Source organism: Schistocerca nitens, chromosome 1 (assembly GCF_023898315.1).
Source record: "Schistocerca nitens isolate TAMUIC-IGC-003100 chromosome 1, iqSchNite1.1, whole genome shotgun sequence".
NCBI classification, from domain to species: Eukaryota; Metazoa; Arthropoda; class Insecta; order Orthoptera; family Acrididae; genus Schistocerca; species Schistocerca nitens.
In genome coordinates, this window is record NC_064614.1 from 692,901,739 (window position 1) to 692,928,311 (window position 26,573).

The following is a 26,573-nucleotide window of genomic DNA, read 5'->3' on the forward strand; positions in this document are numbered from 1 at the left end:
TCAAAAAAGGAGGTGATGGCAGCAATTAATAGATATTTTTCAGACTTGGACAAGTCCTATTATTCGGAAGGGATCAACAAATTAGAACAGCATTGAACAAAGTGTAGAAGTCTAAAGAAGACTATGTCGAAAAATAAAAAAGATTTACCCCAAACATGTAAGTAGTTTTTATTTTTGCACGGACTTTTCAAATGCCCCTTGTATAGCTTCAGTATTTTCTCTACATGCCAATGGCATCAAGAACAGCTTGATTCCTTTGAGGCATAGAACTGACAAGTCTGTGGAAAAAGTCCTCATCCATGGCAGTTCTCCCCATGAAGAATGAACCAAATCCCATATGGGATTCGCAGTTCCTGGAGGAGGGTCTGTCCAACTGTCCTGTGGAGTCTTCTAAAGTTGAGCCCATACGTGCTCTATGGATTTGAGAACAGGTGACTTTGGAGACCATGGAAGGCACTGAATAATATTCTCCCTCCTTTAAAAACCAGCTCCGAATCCTAATTCTAGTGTGTGATGGATGATATCTTGTTGGTAAATGAGTCGTCCTTCAGGGTACCGAAGTCAAGCTCCAGGGATGATTACATTTTCAAAGAAATGTTCATAGCATGCTGAATTGAACTTGCCTTGGATATGTTCTAAAGTTCCTTCACTTATGTAAGACATCCAGTCCCAACATTTCACACTTATGTACCCGGTTCTAGTGCATGTAGCCACAAAGTGTACATCATATCGTTGCCCATCTATGCAGTGAACAAGAGCAGGAGCTCTGCTCATGGATGCTATTGTCCTCTCATTGGAGAAAATGACTTCTCTCCAATTGTCATCTTCCCAGTACCTCACAATTGGTAATCTATCCATGGCTTGTTCATCAGACATCAGCTCTTTGATAGGAGCAGCATGACAGGACCTGATTCATTGGTCCTTTAATCTTCTGAGAGCAGTTCTTGAAGAGCCCAGAAAACGTGAAGCTCTCCTTAGTTCTCGAATGAGTGACAATGGAGTTTTCTGGCCCACCCTGAGCAGTTCTTCATCTTGTCTTCACGTAGAGACTAGTGGTCTTCCAGGTATTGGACGTCTTGCTACCTCGCCATTATCTCCAAATAGTCTAATCTATGTTTTTGCCGTGGAAGCATCAATACCATCACGACATCCTGCCTCAGATGCAGTAGCACCATTTTCAAAGAGAGAAATTATTCACTTATGAACATTCACATCAGCCATTTTGAAGCAGATGTATGATGTATGCCACTCAGTTGATACATTTCTCTTAGCTGAAAACATTAGACACAACAGGTGGCAGTTTAAGTAATTACAAATAAATAAATCCCTTTTCAATATTTTTACTATGGCCATCTGTCTATTTGTTTAAAGATTAGTCTATTATAAAATGCAATCTTTTGAAAGAATGTGGAACTGTGAAATGCTTATTGTCACAATAATTCTACCGAAATGGAGTTCCTATATGTCAACTGTTTCCACATGCTCGAATAATGATTTTCAAAAGAAATGATACAATGAATTCTTTTGCAATAAATCTCGACATATACTGTATCCTAACCATTATACTGCTTCTATGTAATGATGTAAACACCAAGCTGAAGCTCCACAGACCCCTAGAATTGTGAACATGGCACTTCTGAACTAGAGCATGCACAATGCTCTGTTCTTGAACTTAAATTACTCTGGCCGGGCAATCTTTGTGCCTCTCACTGGTCATGTGATTAACTTGGTGACATGTGATTAACCCCATCTTGTGCTATAATTTACCATTGTAATTACTAGCAGATGATTTGTATTTAACTCTTATTAAAATGCCTGATTATAGAGACAAAACAAAAACCTTCAGCTTGTGGTATATTTAAACAATTAGTATGGACAATGGGTGGATTGCTACTCACCAAATTAAAGAGATTTTGAGGGGCAGTGCCCCCCTCCTCCTCCTCCTCCTCCCCCCCCCCTCTCTCTCTCTCTCTCTCTCTCTCTCTCTCTCTCTCTCTCTCTCTCACACACACACACACACACACACACACACACACACACACACACGACCACTGTCATCTTGGTTCCAAGTCCCAACTGCCACTGTGGTGAGCAGAATTTCAGCTGTGGTGGGTAATGGGGGTAGAGAAGAGGAGTTGGGGGAGGAGGGAGAGGGATAACAAAGCTGTGATGAAAGGAACTATAGTGCTGCCTGTGGGACTGTGCAGGGATGTGTGGAAGACGAGGACAGGATAGCGAGCCGGCTATATGGGAGGGAGGGGAGAAGGTAAGCAAAGGGAAAAAAGAGAGAAGTGCCGTGATGAGATAGTAGGCATGTGTAAACCTGGAAAGATGGAGCAGGAGAGGGCCAGAGGCAGGTGGAAGGCAGATAGTAGCGAAGGTTGAGACAAGTGGGGGTCACAGGAACGAGGATAGTTCCTGTATGCTCAATTCACAAAAGCTGATGGCAGGAAGAACCCAGCTGTGAATCAGTGCATCATGCTGGGTGGCATACTCAGCAACTGGGTGATTCAGCTGTCTCTTGGTCACAGTTTGACAGCGGCTATTTATGTGAACAGACAGCTCGATTGTGGTCATGTCCACATAGAATGCTGCATAGCAATTGCGGTTAAGGTTGTAGATCACATGGCTGATTTCACAGGTGGCCCTGCCCTTGATGTGATAGAAGATGCCTTTTGACAGGATAGGAGCAGATGGTAGTGGAGAGAATATTTCTCATTTTAGCAAGAGTTAGTCAAAACCCATAGCAGAGAATGTGATTCAGTTGCACCAGTCCTGGGACGTACAGAAAAGATGCGGGGGAACTGTTCCTGGATAAGGGGGGAGGAGTAACCAGTTTGTAAAGGCCTCAATTAAACCCTTCGCATATTTGGAAAGAGTTTACTCCTCACTACAAATGCGATGACCTCACGTGGCTAGTCTGTATGGAAGGGAGTTCTTGGTGTGAAATGAGTGGCCCATGTCAAATGGGAGGTATTTTTGGTGGTCCCACCTGGTTAGCCCGTGGATTAATGTCGAGGTCCGATGTGCCGGCCAGTCTGTGGATGGTTTTTAAGGCGTTTTTCCATCTGAGACATTCTGGGGGGGTGGGGTGGGGTGGGGGTCCACTGGGGGCCGAACTGCACAATAACCCTGGGTTCAGTGTGGGGTGGCGGTGGGGTGAGTGGACTGCTGTAGGGGTTGTGTACCACTGCGGGCTATAGCAGGGACGAAGCCTCTCCATCGTTTCTAGGCTCCCAATTCCATACCATACCATACCATACCATGCCATGCCATGCCATTGTTGGTGGTTCTGATGTGGATGGGAATACTGATATCACCATATTTGAGGTGGAAGTCAACCTCAAGAAAGACGGCTTGTTGGGCTGCGGAGGACCGTACGAAGCAAATGGAGAAGAAGGCACTGAGTTTCTGCAGGCATGTAGATAGCATGACCTCACCCTTGGTTTGTATCAAGAATATGTCATCAATGAATCTGAACCAGTGGTGTGGGTTTGGGATTCTGAGTAGACGGGAAAAATTCCTTTACATGGTCCATGAGTAAGTTGGCATAGGATGGTGCCATGTGGATGCCCAATGGTGTAGGGGTTGTGTACCACTGCGGGCTATGGCAGGGACGAAGCCTCTGCACCGTTTCTAGGCTCCCAATTCTACACCATACCATACCATGCCATGCCATGCCATGCCATTGTTGGTGGTTCTGATGTGGATGTGAATACTGATATCACCATATTTGAGGTGGAAGTCAACCTCAAGAAAGACGGCTTGTTGGACTGCGGAGGACCGTACGAAGCAAATGGAGAAGAAGGCACTGAGTTTCTGCAGGCATGTAGATAGCATGACCTCACCCTTGGTTTGTATCAAGAATATGTCATCAATGAATCTGAACCAGTGGTGGGTTTGGGATTCTGAGTAGATGGGAAAAATTCCTTTACATGGTCCATGAGCAAGTTGGCATAGGATGATGCCATGTGGATGCCCAATGGTATAGCTCATATTTGTTTGTAGGTTTGCCTTCAAAGGAGAAGTAATTGCTGGTGAGGATACAGTTGGTCATGATGACCAAGAAGAGGGTTGTATGTAAGGGGTCAGTCAAGCACTGGGGAAGATAGTGTTCAATAGTGACAAGCTCATGAGCATTCTGGGTTTCAGTGTAGAGGGAGGTGGCATCAATAGCGATGAGCAGTCGCCAGGCAGTAAAGAACAAGAAACTTTGGAGTATCAGTAGAGGAAGTGTTTAGTGCCTTATATATAAGAGAGTACTTACTAGTAATAGGCTGAAGATGTTTGTCCACACGGGCAGAGATTCTCTCTTGGTCAGCACAGTAAGCAGCCTTACTGGAGTGACCTGGTACTTTGGGATGCATGCAGAAAGAGGGTACAAGGGCTGGGGGTTTTGTGTTGAGCTGGAAACTGTACTCGGGGGAGAGGTTCTGGGATGGACCAAGGAATTTGAGGAGGGACTGGTAGTTCTGCTGGATTTCAGGTATGTCGTCACTGTTGTAGAGCTAGTAGACCATCAGCTGCAGGAGCCTCTCTGCCAGGTAATCCCTTTTCTCATTTTAAAGAACATAGTTCTTATACAGGAAAACAGTGATCTGTAATTATTATAAATAAACTGTGTACACCACCAGCCACAAACAAGAGGATTTCCATGCACCACCGCCTCCAGCAGACATTCATGATCCAAAGATCATCTGATAAAAAGATCGAAACCGGTCACCATTAAAAAAGTTAAGTGATCAAGACTGCTTCCAGTTTATTTAAAAGCTTTTCTGTTGTGGGGACAGGGAGATGGTCTTAGGAGGCCCAGCAGGACTGAATTTGGAAGTGGAAAAAATGGCTCTAAGCACTGTGGGACTTAACATCTGAGGTCATCAGTCCCCTAGACTTAGAATTACTTAAATCTAACTAACCTAAGGACAGCACACATATCCATGCCCGAGGCAGGATTCGAACCTGCGACCATAGCAGCAGTGCGGTTCTGGACTGAAGCGCCTAGAACCACTTGGCCACAGTGGCCAGCTTTGGAAGTGGAGCAAAAGGTGAAGCCATCGTACAGGGCCGAGACTTCTGTGGGACTGAGGCTTTTGGAAGACATGTTCCCGACTGAGTTGTTGGTCTGTTTAGGCTCAGAGTTCTGTAAGGTGGCATGTGGGAGTTTCTGGGTGTGTGACAAACGTAATGTGTCTGCAAGGCAGGGTCTGGCAGCTTTGAATGGGTGTGGGGGATATTTGATGCAGGTTATTGTTTGTAGTGATGGTGGATGAAAATAGTACAAGGCATGAATAAGAAGTGAACAGTTTGCACAGTCTATTGAGTGGACATTTTTCATACAGCTCTAGTTCCTGGAGGGCAAAGGTTTCAATTTGGGAGGTGAGATATGGGATGGATTCCATTTTAGATTTTCTATTATTTAATTATAGTATGGGTTAGATAAATTTAAACCTACCCAGAGACTGTTACTGAAGTACTTCAGTTTGAAAGTATTTTCAAATCATGGATGCTTAAAGTGATGACAGACATACAGACATGTTCAAATTATTAGACTAAATGATTATTTTTGATACTCTTTAGTTTTCTGGTTTAAAAGTAGGAGAGAAAAGTGTAATAATTGATTTATTTTAATGATTTGAATGATGCCACAAAATTTCCCTTCCAAGCAACTTTCAGATCACTGAATTTTCCACAGTTGGTAACATTTTCCATTTTCTCTCCAAATTGTGCTGGTGTTAGTTGTCTGTGTATGTGCTTTGAAACTGTGTTTACAGTAATGTTTTATGTTTGTGCTGTACTTCAGCTTGTTATTTATTCTATCAATTTCTTGCTACTTTAACAAGACATTATACGGCTTGTGAACTTACATGTTTTTAGCTTTGGGAATAAATCATGGAGTTTCCTTAGAAAGCGAGGTTGAGGGACAGACAAAAGAGGTTTCACCTTGGAAAGTTCCAGCTGTAGTAGCACTTCTTACTGAAAATTGTTATACACAGCAAGAAATTGCTGACAGAATGAGAATATCACAGAAAACTGTCAGCAGAATCAAACTTTCTGTACAGAAGGGTGGTGAACACAAGCCAAACACCCAAAAGGAAAATGTGGGCGCAACAGAAAAATCAGTCCTAGAACAATGAGAAGACTTACAGATATGGGAACAATGAACCATAAACTTACTTCTACAGGCGTAAGCCATCACGTGAAAGGTTTGGGTATTGAAGTTTCACCTGTTGCAGTGAGAAGGACACTGCTTGAATGTGGTTTAAAGACATGCCAGCCAAGGAAAAAACAGAAAATCACACCTGCCATGAAAACCGAAAGATTGCAGTGGGCTAAACAACTTCAGCAGTGGACAAGCAAGGGTTGGGCTAAGGTATGTGCAATGATATGGTAAATTAAGTGGGTCTAATCTCTAAAATTAGGAGTTTTGGCTTGAAATTGTGATGATGTATTGATACCGAAGAAGTGCACATCTGAATTTTGGGATTGTTGAGGTCTCCTACACTACTATTCCCAACTTTTCTAACTTGCAATTTTGTACACATGCTTCAGGTATGCTTCAGTGATGAATCTGCTGTATTCACTGTGATGGAAGAAAGCAGCCAGTATGCTCATCACAGATCTGGAGAACAGTTAAAAGCTGAGTGCGTGCAGCAATATGTGAAGCATCTTACTTCCGTTATGGTCTGGAGTGTGATGTCCGTGAAAGGTGCTGGCAGATTACACATTGTTGAAGGGACAATGAGGCAAGAACAACATAAAGAAATCCTCGAAAAGGAACTTTTCCTCCAAATAAATGAGTGGTTTCCTAATAAAGATGCCATTTTTATGCATGACAGGGCACCCTGCCACAAAGCCAAAAGTGGTTGTTCCAAGTACTTGGAAGAAAAGCAAATGAAAGTGTTGCTCTGGCCAGTAATAGCTCTGATATGAACCCAATTGAAAATTTATGGGCTACTGTGAAACAGAGGATAAGGAAATTTACAATAACCACCAAACAAGATCTTAATGGATAAACTAGAGGAAATCTGGTACTGTGACAATGATATTAAAATGTCATGTGAAAAGTTAATAAAACCATGCCAAACAGGATAAAAATGTGGATTAAGAACAAAGGTATGCGTATAAAGTATTGAATGTACAAATATAATATGTATGGGGATGTAAATGTGTAATAAATGTAAAGTTTTGGAAGAAACATCTTTAGGCCAATAAATTGAACACGTCTGTAATATTTTAGGGAGGCACCTGGGTTTCAGGCTTGATCCTGCTTTCACATTTGATGCTATTATGTTATTCCAAAATATAGACAGCCTTGGAAATTCCGTTTGTTTGTAAGGTGGAATTTACAGTAGATTGGGGTGGCAGTGAGAATCTTGACTGAGGAGGGAGATGCCAGGGTAATCCACAGAGTTGTGTGAACAGCTGTGCCAAGGTGGCTCAGTGGCTAACACACCTGCCTAGTAAGCAGGTGACCTGGGTTTGATTCCCAGCCTTAGTACAAATTTTCACTTGTTGCTTCAGTCTATATACATAAAATCATGCTTGTCTGAGATCAGTGAAGTCTCTGAAGTTGTGTCATTTCAATAAAAATTATGTCCCCATACAACAAACGTGTCATAAACAACCTGTAGCGACACATGGCAGAAGTGTACATTGTATTTTGTTCAAGAAACGATGCTTGAAAGACTTCTTCATGATCCCAGAAAACTTTACCAGGTTTTTGGACTAACAGCTAAAATGAAATTATGTTGCTGATTATCTGCTTGGAAACAGACACATCAATAGTATGCAGTCCTCAAATTCTAAACATAAAGGTGCTACAAAAAATTAAACAACTAAAGATCACTGTCCCTCCACTTCTGCGGATAATAAAATTCATGTTAAGGATTATTCCTGACAAGGGAACATCAGTAACTTGAGCTCATATTTTAAGGAGAAGGGAGAAAACCTGCAGAATATCAGACCCAGCAATGAATCATGAGCAAGAATTTGGGTCACGATGCTGATAGTACACAGTTATTACATTCTGAAGGTATAGCTTTTAAACTTTCCTGCACACCAGTTTTTTGTCACTCGCACCACCCCAATGAAGTAGACCGTCCGGTAGCCACACAGTCCAAAGCGCTGTTTCCCGAGCAAGAAGGCGTGCCGGGCCCTGGCACGAATCCGCCCGGCAGATTAGTTTTGAGATCCGGCGTGCCGGCCAGCCTATGGATGGTTTTTAAGGCGCTTTTCCATCTTCCTCAGCGAATGCGGCCTGCTTCCCCTTATTCCGCCTAAGTTACACAATGTTGGCAATTGCTGCACAAACAACGTCTCCATGTACATGTACACCATAATTACTCCACCATGCAAACATTGGGGTTACACTTGCCTGGTATGAGACACTCCCCGTGGGAGGGAGGGGGTGGGGGGATGTCCACTGGGGGCCAAACTGCACAATAACCCTGTTTCAGTGTGGGGTGGTGGTGAGGTGAGTGGATTGCTGTGGCCTATTGTGGGGTTGTGAACCTCTGAGGGCTACAGCGGGACGAAGCCTCTCCGTCATTTCTAGGTCCCTGGTTCAATATACAATAGAAACACCCTAATGCAGTAAGTAGCCTAATGATTGAGTGTGAAGTACTGTACAGTGGAGAGACACCCAGAGTCCTCCAATTCATGGGATTTTGAAGATAAGGGAAGAGAAAGGGAGAGGTGAAAATATTCGCCCAATGTGCTTTGAAATCTTGTCTGAGCACACATGTTATAGTAAGTAATATGACCACATAATATGTCAATCTTACACACATGTTCACTATTATTTTAACAATATTCACATTTTGATATTTTGCAGCTATACATAGTCTCAGAATTAAAATGAATAAACCTGGGCAACTGAAGAACAGTGACATTAATAATTAAATAGCACTATGCTCTTCTTTAATGAAACAATTATCCATTTCATTCATTTACACTGCATCTGTAGCATCAGCTACAGGTTGTAAACAGAACATTCTGACACAACGAACATAGCATGTTACTAATTTCAAAACAGTATTTCCCAAATCTCTATGTAGTCTACATATATAGCTACATCTATACAAATACTCTGGAAGCCCAAGGGTGTGTAGCACAGAGTACTTCTGGTGCCACTAACGATCTCCCCGTCCCTGTTCCACTTGTGAATGGCACATGGGAAGAACAACTGTCAGTAAGCCTCAGTATTAACTCTAATTTTTCGAATTTTCATTATGGTCATTTTATGAGATGTATGTGGGATGAAGTAATATGGTGTCTGACTCTCCACAGAAAGTACTCTCTCGAAATTTCAATAGTAAACCTCACTGTGATGCACAATGCCTCTCTTGTAGCATCTGCTACTGGAGTTCGTTGAGCATCTCTGTAATGCTCTCACGCCAACTAAACAATTCTGTGATGAAATGTGCTGCTCTTCATTGGGTCAACTCTATCTCTTCTATCTGTTAAGGGTCCTAGATTAATGAGCAATTTCTCAAGAACCGGTGAAACAAGCATCTTGCAAGCCACTTCTTTTGTAGATGAGTTACATTTCCTTATGATTCTTCCTATGAATTGCATTCTAGCACCTACTTTTCCTACTATTTGTTTTATGTGGTCATTTCACTGAGATAGCTCTGGATAGTTACTCCTGGACATTTAACAGTAGGTACTGTTTCCAGCAATTTGTCATCAATAGTATAGTTACACAGTAGTGGATTTCTTTTTCTATGCATGTGGAATACATTACATTTATTTATGTTTGAGGCCAATTACCCAAGCCTGCACCATTCATCAATCCTCTGTATGCATTCTGAAAATTGATACTTTCTTCTGGCCTTGCTACTTTCTTATAGAGAACTGCATCATCTGTAAACAGTCTTAAAGAGTTTCCGATGCTTTCCGCTAGACTGATAAGACTATTTACATTGTATATAAACAAACTGCCTTGGTCACTTTACACCTGTTATTTTGTTCCATTACGAGCGACATGTTGAGTTCTATCTGCAAGAAGTCTCAAATCCAGTTGGAAATCTGTCAGGTATTAAGTGTCTGCAGTGGGGCGGAGTGAGTGACAACCAGTTTAAAAGCACATGTTTAAAAGCTGTAAGTTTGGAATATCATAACTGCATAATATCAAAAGTACGGCTCAAAGTTTTGTGCAGGATTAATTGCTGGGGCCCATATCTTGCAAGTGTGTTTCTTCCTCCTTAAAATGCGAGGTCAAATTGGTGATGTTTCCTTGTTCAAATTTCATCAACTTCATACCCTTACAGCCATAATTACATCTACCTTCCGACTCAAATGCATATAATTTTTTCAATGTTAATGAGAAGTAAAACTAAATGGAGAACATCACTGGTGGCCTTCGGTTCGAAAATGTGTCTTCTGATGAAATGTACTGCAAGAGGTAGCAGGAATTTTGGGAGAAGTAAGTGATGTTCATTATTTATCAAAGTTTTAGTGCCCAATGTGCACATACCACACTCATCAAATAAAAGTTGATTTCATCAAAAACTTTATGCAAAATGTGCAATACATTTTATAGTTACATAAATCATAAGGACTATTAGCTACACATTCTACAGTTGCTCTGTATTCACAACTTATTCAGAAAATTGAGACAAAGTGACCAGGTCTACAAGGTCTTTTACATAATGCACAAGCTTTGTGTCCATCTTTACACAGGAACCAATACCAGAAAGGCGGTCTCCAAATGCTGCATAAATGTGCTCCTGTCCATTTCTCAGACTTTGGCAGGTGGCATTACTAGACGAGATAGGTGCAGCCTTGGGAAGAAGTTTGAGAAGCTCGCTGACCCATTTAGGACTTCACAGACTGGTGTATCAGTAACATCTATTTGCAGAGCCATGTAAAGATTCCAACTGAAATCTTACATAATAACAGCAGTGCACAGACTAGCCAATTTAGATAATAATGATATAGTACGCTTTTTCATACAAGTATTAAATAACACAGAGATCTACAGTTCTACAATCACCCAAGGCAATTATGACAGTATTACGGGGACAAACGTTATCAACAGAAAATAGTATGTCTGTCTGCAGTCCAGAATTATTGCTCCTCTCCTTTATAGCCTGCAAGCTTCCTATTACTTTCCTTTACTTTCAGCTACTGGAAGGCTGTGTAACAATGTTCATATTTGTGTACCACTTAGCTCTGAAGAAAGAAATTGTACAAAAGTATCAATGTTTAATTTTAATTTATGCACCTATCAATCACTTATACTATGAGTTGTTATCTTCACTCATTCAGTTTTTTTATATTCCACCAAGGATTTTTTTTAGCACTAAATGTATGTTTTTAAGCCATTTAATCTGTCTTTGGAGGTTTCCTTCCAGTTGTTGTTGTTGTTGTTGTTGTGGTCTTCAGTCCTGAGACTGGTTTGATGCAGCTCTCCATGCTACTCTATCCTGTGCAAGCTTCTTCATCTCCCAGTACCTACTGCAACCTACATCCTTCTGAATCTGCTTAGTGTATTCATCTTTTGGTCTCCCTCTACGATTTTTACCCTCCACGCTGCCCTCCAATGCTAAATTTGTGATCCCTTGATGCCTCAAAACACGTCCTACCAACCGATCCCTTCTTCTAGTCAAGTTGTGCCACAAACTTCTCTTCTCCCCAATCCTATTCAACACCTCCTCATTAGTTATGTGATCTACCCACCTTATCTTCAGCATTCTTCTGTAGCACCACATTTCGAAAGCTTCTATTCTCTTCTTGTCCAAACTAGTTATCGTCCATGTTTCACTTCCATACATGGCTACACTCCATACAAATACTTTCAGAAACGACTTCCTGACACTGAAGTCTATACTCGACGTTTCCTTCCAGGACATTGTAAATATTAATTAATCACAGCCTGTACGCTAAGACAGACAGAACATCTCTTTGGACTGTTTAAATCACCAGCAATTCTCAGTTTTAACTATATAAACAAATAATTACATAACCTGCATACAACTTTTGAAAGAATGGAAAATATCACTTGAAATATAAAAGAAAGAACTCCTGAACAAGCCTTTTCCCTAAATAACTATATGTTGCTCCTCTCAGCCCTACATGATGTGGGAAAAAAATAATTCTTACAAAAAATAATTAAGTCAAGATACATAAAAACAACATTTTACATGACTAATGAGGTGTCCTAACATACTACAAACTGTACTCACCAGGTAGAGTACAGGACGGCGGTGGTGGTGGAGCTGGGGTGGGAACAGGCTCTGAATGTCTTTTCAAGAACGGATGATTAAAAAATGTGTCAAAATTCATGCGGTCCCTAGCATTACGTCGCAACAGCCCCATCAAGAGATCGGTTAATTCTGGTGATGTTCCTGGTGGTATCCTTTCAAGAGAAATTCAAAAGCCATTTGTACACAACTGCTGAAACTGCATGGGTAACACACTATAGCCATAGCCATTATTCTTGTAATATCTCAATGAGTTAAGTAATATCTCTGCTAATAACCACACACACAAGCTTTAAATACAATGTTAAAATGATGGTACAATTGTTATCAGATATAAAAGTGTGTTGTTGAACTTCGAAATGTTTCCCGTTAGTTATGCCAAAACACAAAAAGTAGCTTCAGTGTCGTACACAACAGAAACATATCAGAAACATTTGAAATAAAATTCAACAGAGACACTAACAGAAAGACAGATTACACAAAATTCAACCAACAATGATAAACTGAATTTTTCCTTTGATTTAGGAATCATGCCTATTTTGAACAGAGTGTACATGTTTAGGCATATATCCAACAATATATTACACTACGGAGCAAAGTTACTATATTGTATGCTTTTTCTTTACTTAATATCTTTGAATGTTCTATGGATTCTACGAAGTTAGTGTTACAGAAAAGACTTCCACAAAGACCTAACCACAAATGGACTTACCAAAAGGGCTCTTTTCTGTAAGTTTTTGTAGGGTACACATTATATTAGTTAAAATGTAGAGGATAATTAGAAAAAGTTAATTTGCAGTACCTACAAGCCTGATCAACAGCTTCTCCAGTTAATAAATTTATATAGTTAAATACCTGAAGAGAAGTTGCAGAGTTTAATGAAACATCATAAGCATTAATGAAGGATGGAAAGGACTTATAAGGGAGGAGGAAAGGAGAGTGGCAGTAAGGAGTGTGGAAGTAAGGGAGAGTGGGATGAAGGGGGAGGGAGCTATCACAGACCAGAGAAAAGGAATAATTATGTGAGAAATAATAGAAAGGTATCACATGACCAAGACAAAGAAAAAAAAGCAATAAGAAAATTGACTGCAAATGAGGTTACTATATCAATCTGTTACTACAAGGGAACACATTTAGGAATATTCATTTAGAGGATGGAATATTTCTTTTTCGTTGAATCAATTTTTACTTTACAACAGAATTTGCACCAATCTGAAACTTCTTTACAGATTGAAATTGTGTGCCAGTCTGAGACTCGAACCTGGGACCCTTTTTCTTTTGTGAAGGGTAAAGGGGTCAGGTTTGAGTCACAGTGCAGCACATAGTTTTAATCTGCTAGGAAGTTTCAATTCTTTTTCTATTTATAAATGACATTCAAATAAATTAGATATGATATGTTTCCCCATTTTCAGTTTTCTAAGTACTACAATGACAACAATCTAGGATTAAGAAATCTGAAGCAGAAATACTTACTTTGGAGACAAATTTCCATTTTTCTCATAAAATTGTTTGAGAGCAGGTGGAGTTTGGGCCTGAAATGGAGCCTTTCCAGTCAGACATTGGAAAACAATTGTGCCCAAGCTCCACAGATCAGCCTTCGCATCATACTGGAGAGACATTATAACTTCTGGAGCCTAGAAAAGACCAGAAGTCCCTCTAATGATGTGTGCGTATACAAGTGTCTTTATAATAAATCTTCAAAATTTACAGAACTTTATCCATTTAGGCGGTGTTTAAACAGTGAATAAGTCAAACAACTGCACACGAGTTATGTTTGACACATAGTCCACAAAAAGGCATTTTTGAAGAATGGGTACTGTGGAGCGAAGACCAATACAGTTTTGTTACAATTCTTTACTTTTTTTTCCAGCGATAATTACCTACAAGTAAGTTTCAGGCAAATGTGCAGAAAACACACACACACACACACACACACACACACACACAAATGATATGGCCATTTGACCAAGTGTCTTTATATGTGCAGTTTTGTTCATTGTGAAATACCATTAACTTCTTTCCTTCTGCATACAGCATTAAATGTATGTGTTGTTGTTGTTGTTGTTGGTGGTGGTGGTGGTGGTGGTGGTGCCCTTCAGTCTGGAGACTGGTTTGATGTAGGTCTCACTGCTTGTCTATCCTGTGCAAGTCTCTTCACTCCTAAATACCTACCACAGCTTATACAAGTATTGTATTGAATCCCCCCCCCCCCCCCCCTCTTTCCATTACCAAACAGACAATTCCTTGATGCTTCAGGATATGTCCTATCAACCTATCCCTTCTTGGAGTCAAGTAGTACCTTAAATTTATTTTTTCCCCCAAATTCGATTTCATATGTCCTCAATTTGTAAATCAAACTATCCATCTAATTTTTGGCATTCCTCTACAGCACTGTGCTTCAAAAGCTTCTATTCTCTTCTTGTCTGAACTGCTTATCGTCAATGTTACATTTCTGTGCAAGGCTACAAATCAGACAAATACCTTCAGAAAAAACTTCCAAACATTTAAATTTATATTAGTTGTTAACAAATTCCTTTTTAATTCTTTTCTTGCTACTGTCACAATGTATTTTATATCTTTTCTATTTTGATCATCACTACTGCTTAAATAGGAAAGTTTGTCTACTAATTTTACATTCTCGTTTTCAAATTTAATTTGCTCAGCATCACTGATTTAATGTGATTACACTCCATTACCATTGCTTTGCTTTTGCTGATGTTCATCTTATAACCTCTTTCCAAGACACTGTCCATTCTGTTCAACTGGTATTCCAAATCCTATGTCGTCTCTGACAGAATTACATCATTATCAGCAAACCTTAGTTTTTGTTTCTTTTTCCTTAACTTTAATTCCATTTCCAAATTTCTCTTTCAGATTCTGCACAGTTTGCTCAATGTACAGATTGAATAATTTTGGGACTAGACAACAACCCTGTTTCACTCCTTTCCTGTCCTTCAACTATCACAACTGAAGTCTGGTTTCTGTACAATCTGTAAACAATCTTTCACTCACTTTATTTCCCCTGAGCTAACTTCAGAATTTTAAAAATTGTAGTTCTGTCAACATTATCAAAAGCTTTCTCCTAATCTATAATTGTCAAAGGTAGATTTATCCTTCCTCAACCCATCTTCTAGGGTAAGTTTTACAGTCAGTAATGCCTCACTTTTTGTATGTTTCTCTGGAACCCCAACTGATCTTCCTTGAGTTTGGCTTCTAATAAGGTGCGCTCTCTCTCTCTCTCTCTCTCTCTCTCTCTCTCTCTCTCTCTCTCTCTCTCTCACACACACACACACACACACACACACACACACTATCTCTCTTGCAAGCAAAGCATGACTTAATGAAAACTGAGGATTCGTAGTATTCACACCTGTCAGCCTTTTTTTTTTTTTTTTTTTTTTTTTTTTTCCTTGAAGTCTTAACAGTAAAATTTCTGTGTTCTCACTGTAACATTGTTTAAATAGTTTAGAGTCATCTGAAAGGTGAAGATGTGTATGTAACTCATGGTAAATTATCAAGAGGAACATCTCAAAAGCTTCTAATGCCATTATGGTTATCAAAAATAGAAACAAAATGGTACTTATTATGGATGTCATCTTATTGAGTATGGTGATGGGGGCAGAGGGGTAATATTCCTCATGCAATAAATTGTATGTGTTGCATTCATGTAGATTCTTACAATGGTGGCAGGTAAAATGAAGATGATATTCTACACAGCTTAAATAATTTTGTGATCCTGACTGATAATTTGCAAAAGTTCTAATTTCACCATTAAATCTAGGAGAAACAATGAAGGTAACTACTCACCATATAGTTGGGAAATTTAGCAGTAAACTAAAAACATGGCAGTTGTGTTCGGTAGAGTGGGTGATAAGGAGAGGGGAGGGGAACAAAGAGGTGAAATGAAATCCAGTCTGGTCCTACGCATGGCCTATCTCGTCAGACACAGGGCCCCTTCTAAAGGAGGCACAACTTATGCAAAGTTCACTGCAGCTTCTGCTTAACCTTTTATGCAGTCAGGACCACCAACCAGTTATTTTTATGGTGTTGTTATAGTTGTTGTTGTATTCAGTCCAAAGACTGCTCTGATGCAGCTCCCCATGCTATCCTATTCTGGGCGAGCCTCTTCATCTCTGAATAAATACTGCAATCTACATCTTTCTGAATCTGCTCACTGTATTCGCCTCTTGGTCTCCCTCTATGATTTTTTATTCTCCACGCTTCCTTCCAATACTAAAAATACTAAATTAGTGATCCCTTGATGCCTTAGGATGTGTCCTATTAATGAACTCCTTCTTTTGGTCAAGTTGTGTCACAAATTTCTTGTCTCCCCAATTCTATTCACTATTTCCTCATTAGTTACATGATCAACCCATCTCATCTTCAGCATACTTCTGTAATCCCACATTTTGAAAGCTTCTATTGTCTTTTTCTCGAAACTGTATCATCCATGTTTACTTCCATACATAGCTATACTCCAGACAAATAGCTTCAGAAAAGACTTCCTGACACTTAAATCTGTATTCAATGTTAACAAATAACTCTTCAACAGAAATGTTTTTCGTACAATTGCCAGTTTGGATTTTATATCCTCTCTACTTCGGCCATCGTAAGTTATTTTGCAGCCCAAATAGCAAAACTCATCTATTACACTACACTGAGTGTCTTATTTTCTACTCTGAGCGAGGTAGCGCAGTGGTTAGCACAGTGGAAATGCATTCAGGAGGACGACGGTTCAATTCCACATCCAGCCATCCTGATTTAGGATTTCCGTGATTTCCCTAAATCGCTCCAGGCAAATGCTGGGATGGTACCTTTGAAAGGGCACGGCCAACTTCCTTTCCCATCCTTCCCTAACCCGATGAGATCGATGACCTCGCTGTCTGGTCTCCTCCCTCAAAACAACCCAACCCTCCTAATCTGTTTCCCTTAGCATCACCTGACTTAAATCAACTACATTCCATTATCCTTGTTTTGATTTTGTTAATGTTCACCTTAGATCTTCCTTTCAAAACACCGTCCATTCCATTCAACTGCTCTTCCAAGTCCTTTGCTGTCCCTGAAAGAATTGCAATGTATCAGCAAACCTCAATGTTTTTATTTCTTCTCTTTGAGCTTTAATTCCTATTTCAAATTTTTCTGTCATTTCCTTTATTGCTTGTTAAATGTACATATTCAACTACATTGGAGATATGCTACAACCCTGCCTCACGCCCTCTTCAACAACTGCTTCCCCGTCATGTCCCTTGACTCTTACAACTGCTGCCTGGTTTCTGTATTAGATCATAAATAACCCTTCACACTTCCTGTATTTTGCGCCTGCTACTTTCAGAATTTCGAAGAGATATTCCACTCAACATTGTCAGAAGCTATTGGTTCAGTGTTGCCTTGCGTGTTCTTACATTTCTCTCGAATTCAAACTGATCTTCCCCCACGTCGGCTTCTACCAATTTTTCCCTTATTTCATAAAGAATGTGTTAATTTTTTGCAACCATGACTTACTAAACTGATAGTTCAGTAACTTTCACACCTGTCAGCAACTGATTTCTTTAGAACTGGAATTACTACATTCTTCTTAAAGTCTGAGGGTATTTTGCCTGTCTCAAACATCTTGCACACCAGATGCAAGAGTTTTGTCATGGCTGGCTCTCCTAAGGCTATCAGTAGTTCTGACAGGATTCTGTCACCCCCGGGGCCTTGTTTTTACCTAAGTCTTTCACAGCTTTGTCAAATTCTTCTCGCAGTATCATATTTTCCATCTCATCTTCATCTAAGTCCACTTCCCTTTCTATAATACCACTTTCAAGTTCATCTCCCTTGTACAGGGACTCTACACACTCCTTCTACCTTTCAGCTTTACCTCCTTTGCTTAGTACCGGTTTACCATCGGAGCTCTTGATATTGGTACACTTGCTTCTCATTTCCCCAAAAGCCTCTATAATTTTCCTGTAGGCGGTATCTATTTAGATAATTAGAAATGTGCTTCTAATTGCTTATATCTGTCCTCTAGCCATTCCTGCTAGCAATTTTGCACTTCCTGTCAATCTTATTTTTTTAAATATTTGTATTCCCTTTCGTCTACTTCACTTGCTGTATTTTTCAATTTCCTCCCTTCATCAATTAAATTCAGTATGTCTTGTTTTACCCAAGGATTTCCACTATGCCTTGCCTTTTTACCTATTCGATCCTCTGCTGCATTCTCAATTTCATCTCAAAGCTTCTTCTACTGTATTCATTTCCCCTGTTCTAATAAACCATTGTATAACACTCTCTCAGAAACTTAATAACCACTGGTTCTTTCAACTTATCCAGGTCCCATATCCTTAATTCACCATTTTCTTCCAATTTCATCGGTTTTAATTTACAGATCATAACCAATAAATTGTGATCAGAGTCCACATCTACCCCTTGAAATGTCTTACAATTTAAAGTCTGAATCTGAAATCTGTGTCTTCCCATTATATAATCAACCTAAAACCTTCTGGTGTCTCGAGGTCTCTTCGAATTACGGCTGTAGCTTCCCCTTGCTTTCAGCTGTTCACAGTTCCGGCATAGCAAGACCATTTTGGCTGATGTTATAGGGCCGGATCAGTGAATCATCCAGACTGTTGACCCTGCAACTACTAAAAAGGCTGCTGCCCCTCTTCAGGAACCACACCTTTGTCTGGCCTCTTCAACTGATACCCTCCATTTTAGTTGTACCCATGGTACAGCTACTTGTATCGCTGAGGTATGCAAGTCACTCCATTGACGGCACGGTCCATGGTTCATCGAGGGAGGGCCAAATAGCTATACACCTGAATGAATGGTCATCATCAAGCTATATCCAAGAACACAGTTTATAACCCAGTAGCAGTGTTTGCCACTGAAAATTGCATAACATACTTGGATAGATAAAAAAAATCTATTCATGAAGCATCAGAAGTAGAACACACATGAAAGTTAAGGAAATTTTCAAGCTTTTGGAGCCGGTAACAACTACTTCTGTCAGAAGGGTTGAAGGGGAAAGAAGAGAGATGAAGTGAAAGGACTAGCAAAGTTTGGGAAATGGGGAGAATTACGGAAAACTCACCTAGAACCTCGGGTCAGGAGAGACTTAGCGGATGGGATGAAAATGAAAGACTGATTGTTGGAGACTGCCCAAAGGGAGATTTGAAAACTTAAGAGCTTAAAGGTGAAAGGTAGGTAATAAGCAAGAGAGAGATTACCTAAAATACATTGTGGAAGAGTAAATATGAGTGCAATAGGCAGGTCAGAAAATAAAATATATTGCAAACTAAAAGGGAGGGAAGAAAGAAATAGTTGCTACGAAGAAATGCTGGGACCAAAGAAATTAAGACAAATTAAGCAGCAAGAACGGCGGACATGTAACGCCAGTTCCCACCTACAGAGTTCTGGGAAACTGGTGTCGGGCAGTAGAATCCAAATGGCACTTGCGATGAAGTGGAGATCGAGGTCATGACTGTCATGTAAAGCATGCCTGTTTCAACACACATCATCTGGATTCTCCTCCCTAACACCATTTTCCCAGAGCTTCGTGGGGGAGGGGGGGATGGGAACTGGAGTTACATGTTCTTGCCACTCACTTGGCCTTAATTTACATACATTCCTTTGGTCTCAGCAATTCTTCTTAGTAAATATTTCTTTCTTTACTCTCTTATTTTCTGACCTGTCTATTTTCCCCCCTCCCTCCAATACAACCACACACAATGCACTTAGCTTCCCTCTCTTATTTACAATTGCATAAAGTATTGTCGGTAATCTCTGTCTTGCTTATTACCTTATCTTCCACCTTTAAGCTCTCAGGTTTTCAAGTCTCGTCCGTTGTAGTCTCCAACAGTCAGTCTTTCCTTCTCATCCCACCAGGTAAGTCTCACCTGAAAAGGGTTCTGGGTTACTTTTCCGTAATTCTCCTCACTTCTGAAGCCTCACCAACCCTTTTCCTTTGTCCCTCTTCTTCCCCTTCAACCCTTCTGCCAAGAGAAGAAGCTACTGGCTCTGAAAGCTTGCAAATTTCCTGAACTTTCATGCTTGTTTTCCTGCGACCATGTGGTAAGTAAGTTTTATATGTGTCCAATTATATTATATTTTCAAAAATTGATTAGTCTCACTGAAAATAACATGGCTAACTTCAATGAGTATTTCGCAACTTGTGACATCTGAATCACACACGACTTCCCCCATCCTTCCCCATCATCAGTTTCTTTGAAGAATATAAATTAGTATTGCCTCTAAGTCATTTCTATCAACCCCCCTTCACCTCAGTCTTCAAAGCACCTGTCCCACATCCACCTCCATCCCAGTTTACAAACCTTTCCCCTTCCATCCACACCTCGGCAATAACTCCCCATCACCTCATCTTAGCCCAATTTATTCATCTATAAGCCAAAACTGTTCTTTCAACCACTTCCCTCTTTCTCTATTCTACCATGGCTCTTCTCCCTCAAACATAGACATTTTACTTCATGGTGTATTAAAAATGATTTGGTGCATTAAGCTGAGCTTATTGGTACAACATTCTTATCTCATTAGCCTTTCCCCTTCCTTCCTACCACTCTCCCCTCATATTTTATATTACTTGCTCTACCCAATTCAAACAGTGTCTAGAGACAATGTACCAGCGCGGTGGCGGTGGGAGGGAGGGTGGGGGGAGAGTGGAGGTGGGGCTGACATTTGTTTATGTTCGTTAGTTCAGTTTGAGATCAATGACTGAAAATGAAGCTACAAGTAGCAAATATTGTCAATGTGCCTCTCTGCTGCTGAACACCTAAACTACACAGTAAGTGTTAATTTTACTCACTCCGTTGTATTCTTTCCATCCTTAACTCCATCACATTATAACAAAGCTCTGGTAAACTGTTACAGGAAGATAATTTTCTCGAATATTCGAGTTTGCAACAAACATTGAAGTGAAGTACCAGAAAAACTTAAATTTCTTATGAAACAAATTTGTGGGGACATAGGCGAACAAAGACCAAAATTTATAATGTGAGGATTTTGTTTATGTTAATCACTAGGTATCTGAAATACTGAATTGAAAGAAACACACAATGTGTAGTTAATCATTAACCTTAATTTACACAATATACAATATAAATCCTTGGCGAACAAAATACATTTCACTGCAAACAAAATGCTTCATTTTGTCTCACCCTCCTCCACTTAATTTGCTTGTAAATACGCTACACATTTACTTCTACTGTGGTGCTGCACATTAAGTAGCTTTATAGTACATGCTAACTTCATCAGTGAAAATTTCTGGTCCCAGCATTCCACCTGCTGTTATTCTTTCAGAATATAATCTTATTGGCATCATTGTACTGCCTTGGCTTAGCTGGTATAGCAGAACCAACAAGTGAGGTGCTGTACACCACAGAGGTTTACTACCAAATTTCTGAGAAAATACATTCTGAGAAAAGTTGAGCAACATTTGACTTTCTACCATGTGTCTCATGAAATGACTACAATATGATCTATACAGAGATTTATCAACAATCATTCTTTCCATGCACTATTTGAAAATCAAACATAGGAGGAGGGAAAAATATTGTGGTACCACAATAACCCTCTACCATCCACACACCATAAAGTAGCTTATATACATGCAGATCTAAAGAACACACACACTGTAATGTAGCAAATTATTTTGAGTTGTCATCTTGCTTTTGCATGCGTAGCTTGCCATGGAGCCAGGAGGAGAGCAGATTTTGGTTCTAACGCTGTTTACTGGGCCGGGTGAGATATGTACAGAGTGGCGCACATAAAACCGGCCCGAACCGGAATGCGAACATGCTAGCTTGTCAGTTTCTTTGACACCCTTCAACAGCAGTAGCATGTGAGTAGCTCATACGAAAGTAGTCATTATATATACGAAGACAGTAATTTGTTCTCGAAAGAACAGTTACTGTTGATGACCGTGCAGCTTTTCCCTGGAATAAATGATGACTAACTGACAACCTCAGCTGCCGACAGGTGTTGATATACCTCGATGTGGACAGCTGAAAATGTGTGCCCCGACCGGGACTCGAACCCAGGATCTCCTGCTTACATGGCAGACGCTCTATCCATCTGAGCCACCGAGGACACAGATGAATAGCGCAACTGCAGGGACTTATACCTGCAGCTGTCCACATCGAGGTATATCAACAACATCTGTCGGCAGCTGAGGTTGTCAGTTAGTCATCATTTATTCCAGGGAAAAGCTGCACGGTCATCAACAGTAACTGTTCTTTAGAGAACAAATTACTGTCTTTGTATATATTGTTAAAGGCTACCCAGCCATTGACCTTCATCTGTGCGAATGCGCACAGGTTGCCCAAACTCTTACGGGAATCGCCAAAGCGTGCGCGAGTAATGAGTGGGTGGGCAAATGTCTATAAGGTACAATACATACGTAGAATTGTGGACATATTCCTGCAAAATCGAACGATTCATGATCTAGTGAGAAAGTGGCATTTGACAGGTAGTGTTGTTAATTCAAAGAGAAATAAGGAACCGACAGTATGTACACCTGAAGGTGTAGCAAAAGTGATGGCACACATTGAAAGAAGTCCCTACAAGTCAACACGATAATCATCACAGCTATGTGGAATATCTTGGAGGTCACGTCAACGCATCCTTCATGGCTTAAAAATGAAACCTTACTGTGTGAATGTTGTTCAGCAAATAAAAGAAGTGGACAAGGGTAAGAGTACACATTATTGTAATTGGTTGCTGGAAAATGTCGCTGGGGGACATCTTGATCCATTTCTGCTTTTTTCAATGGATGAAGCTTGGTTTCATCTGTCGGGTTACGTTAATTCACAAAACACAAGACACTGGGCTACAGAGAATCCCCATGGCATACTGCAAAAGCCATTACACAATTGAAAAATTGGTGTATGGTGTGCTGTATCCGGTAACAGAATTATCGGGTCATTGTTCTTCAACAAAACTGTCAACACATGTTTACTTGCAACTCTACAATGAATTTTCGGCTCTGTTAGTTCCAAACAAAAAATGTTGTGCAAAATGGTTCAAATGGCTCTGAGCACTATGGGACTTAACATCTGTGGTCATTAGTCCCCTATGACTTAGAACTACTTAAACCTAACTAACCTAAGGACATCACACACATCCATGCCCGAGGCAGGATTCGAACCTGCGACCGTAGCGGTCGCGCGGCTCCGGACTGAGCGCCTAGAACCGCTAGACCACCGTGGCCAGCAAAATGTTGTGCATATTTCCAGCAAGATGGGGCAACTTCTCATGCATCAGATTTGTCCTTAGCTCATATACATACTGATTTTACAGAAGAGAGGACCATTAGTAAGAGGGCTTGTGGCCACCCCGCTCTCCCGACTTGTCACCATGTGACTTTTACCTCTGGGGATTTGTAAAGGCTAGAGTCTAATACAGCAATTCCAGAACACTTGACACATTAAAAAAAATATATATGTGAAGAAATTTCAAACATTCCTTAAAGAGAACTGAAAAGTGTTTGATGTGCACAACTTTGCTTGGATGTTGGCAGAGAACATTTTGAACACAGACTTTAAATTCCTTTCTAAAATATACTTATTAAACTAATAAAAGTAAATCTGTTACTTAAACTGTTAATTACATAGTTAATAATGAAACTGTACATTAAAAATGTAAGAAAGCAATGATGTACATTGATTTTCTTCATTCATATTCCTTTCAGTGCAGGAGCCGGTTTTATGCATGTCACTCTGTACTTGCCTAATGCTAAATGCAATATGTTACATATGAATCTGAAGAAGTACTATTAAATATTAACGAATCTTTCCCATACTTTGTATACCAAATTATATGGATAAACCAGCCATACTGTTAAAATTTCAAATCAATAATTTCTATGATTTCAGGCATATAAATTTTTATCTAAAACACATAATAACCGTGCTGACATTGTCAAACTGAGTTACGCACTGTAAAGTATTCATCTATAGTATCAACTGAAACTAAAGTAAGAGGATAGGTTCATATAACCCAATTTTCTGAAATCATCTTAAGTTTCATTACCCCAGATTTCCGACGTACGAAATAGTAGTGTGGAAAATTATTATTTCATTCTGTTTTGGTTGTGTTAGTGTTTCGGAAAGACTGAAGGAGTTAATGGAAGATGTATGTAAAGTGAGAATGTGATATTTTATTAAAACTATGTAAATATAAGCATAAGGAAGTTGTTGTGCAATAGGGGAATTTGTGATGTATGTCTGAATCAGCATGAGTTTGTAAAAGACAATCAGAAGGGGTGCTGAGTATTATATTTATTAGTAATTTGTTCTGTGGAAAGGAATTACATGTTGTTTTTATTAAATTTTATTTAGTTTCAGAATTATGAGATTTCTAGTCTAAATTACTTGTGGTAATCTGATTGGCTGACATTAGAAATACTGCGAGTATAGAAGCGCTCGAGACAATCTTATTGGCTGCTTAATATACTAGACAATAGAAAGTCCGTGTTTCTCGTGTGTCTGAGTAGGACTTTGTGCCTCAGAACTATTAGTCGAGATAGTTTCTCAGGAGCCATCTTCTGATAAACACCTATTTTAAACTGTGTTGATGAAATCTGAACCAAAATAAAGAATTTAGTATGTTTGATTGGTTCTCATGTCGTTGGCAAAAAGCGACTACAGTGTTGAGTATTTTGTGAAAGTTTGAGTGTTGTGAGTGGTGTATTTCAGGAGATATTCGAATGTGAACATTTAAAGTGGTACATAAACTCTGCGTGGCATGTTTTGTACAGATTACGAGACATTACGGTGAGCACTTCTTTACAGGGAGCCTACTGAATGACTGAAGTGTTAAACTGCATGTAGTTGTGGATAAGTGACTGCTTAGGACATTTAAAATGTCGGGTCAGACTAAATATCTTCTGGCTGCTTTTCGGTGTGAACTTGTTCAGAGATAGTCAGTAACATTGCATAAATGATGTCTGAATATTACATATGGACCTGATAGGCAATTTCCTTTTTTTAAAGACAGTAAACCAACTAAATGGAAATTTTTGATATTTTTCAAACGACTCGTGCAAGAATCCCAAATGCTACATAATTTAAATAACTTCCAGCTACTACCTGTGGACTGGGGTTATGTGGCCTTTGCGTGGTACGTATTTAGTTGAATTTTTTGTCAACACTGCTTTTATCGGCTAAACCAGTATCTACTATCACAGAGTGAAGGGGCATAAAATTTGTATTGGTGCAGCAGTTTCTGAAATATTATATAATTTGGTATTTTTTCTAATTACTGACTTCCCAACAAAACAATTGTGGAGTGCAGTACATTTCTATGTGCTGTGCATAACTTTCTTATAAGTTCACGTGGTAAATTCCCTCCAAAAATATCAGAAGACATGAGCATAAAACATTTCCCATTATTGTACCAGGTGATTTTCCCTATTTAACACATTATAACAGAAACTAATTACCAAATGAGGACCAAACTTGGTAACATTAATGTCAAGGGCATGGGAGAGGGGGGGGGGGAGAGGGGGAGAAAAGTAATGCAGAATCAATTCAATTGGAAATCTTTTAATGTGCTGCTATGGTACATCGCACCATTAGATACCGGTACCATTACTGCACCAAATGGGGCTCAATATGGCACCCATCAGTACACAGAAGAGTCTGAAAGTGCAGGATTGGATTCAGCATAGCAGAACAAAGCATGTCCGTAGGTATTCTGGCTCTCTCTCTTGATCGCCTGGTACACCCTGTCCAGTTATCCTCACAGCCAGAAATCACAGGGAGTGAGATCGGGTGATTGTGCCATCCAAGTATTTGGAAACAATCGGCTGATGATTCAACCATTTCCAAACGTGTCTTGGAGAAGCAGGAGAACTTCATGAGCAATGAGTGGTGGGGGCCCATCTTGCACAAAAACTGTTGAGTTCAATGCATCTCTCTCCTGTAGGGCATGTATGACATGCCGGTAACCATATCACAGTAAAGCTTGCCAGTCACACTGTACGTCTTTGGTCCTTAAGTGCCAACCTGTTCAAAAAAGAATGGGCCAATAATGAACATAGCCATGAAGCCACACCATAGGGTGACACGTTCACCATACAGGGGAACTTCATGCACACTGACTGGAAGTGAAGATCCCCACACTCGGCAATTCTGAGTGTTCATCTCACCTGTCACAGAAAAATGAGCTTCGTCTGTCCAGAGGATAGCCCAGGACCAGCCCTTGTCAACTTCAGTCCTTGCAAGAAAGCGGAGAGCGAAGTCAACACGTTGTTGTGAGTCCTGTGGTGTAACCTGCTGTGTGATATGGATCTTGTGCGGATACCATTTGAGAATGGTTCGAAGCACCTTCCGTACAGTGGACCACGGGATGTACAACTGTAGTGACAAAGCA

The 26,573-nt window shown here is 40.1% G+C and overlaps 1 protein-coding gene across 1 annotated transcript in view; it reads right to left on the reverse strand.

Annotated features, from left to right (window-relative positions):
* The window catches only part of LOC126259433 (serine/threonine-protein kinase unc-51), a 176,981-nt gene that overhangs the window by 102,053 nt on the left and 48,355 nt on the right, over positions 1-26,573 (reverse strand). Inside the window, exons 9-10 of the mRNA XM_049956246.1 lie at positions 13,680-13,840; positions 12,189-12,361 (exon numbers count right to left, since the gene is read on the reverse strand). Of these exons, the coding sequence (XP_049812203.1) occupies positions 12,189-12,361; positions 13,680-13,840 (334 nt within the window). The remainder of the gene's footprint in view (positions 1-12,188; positions 12,362-13,679; positions 13,841-26,573) is intronic.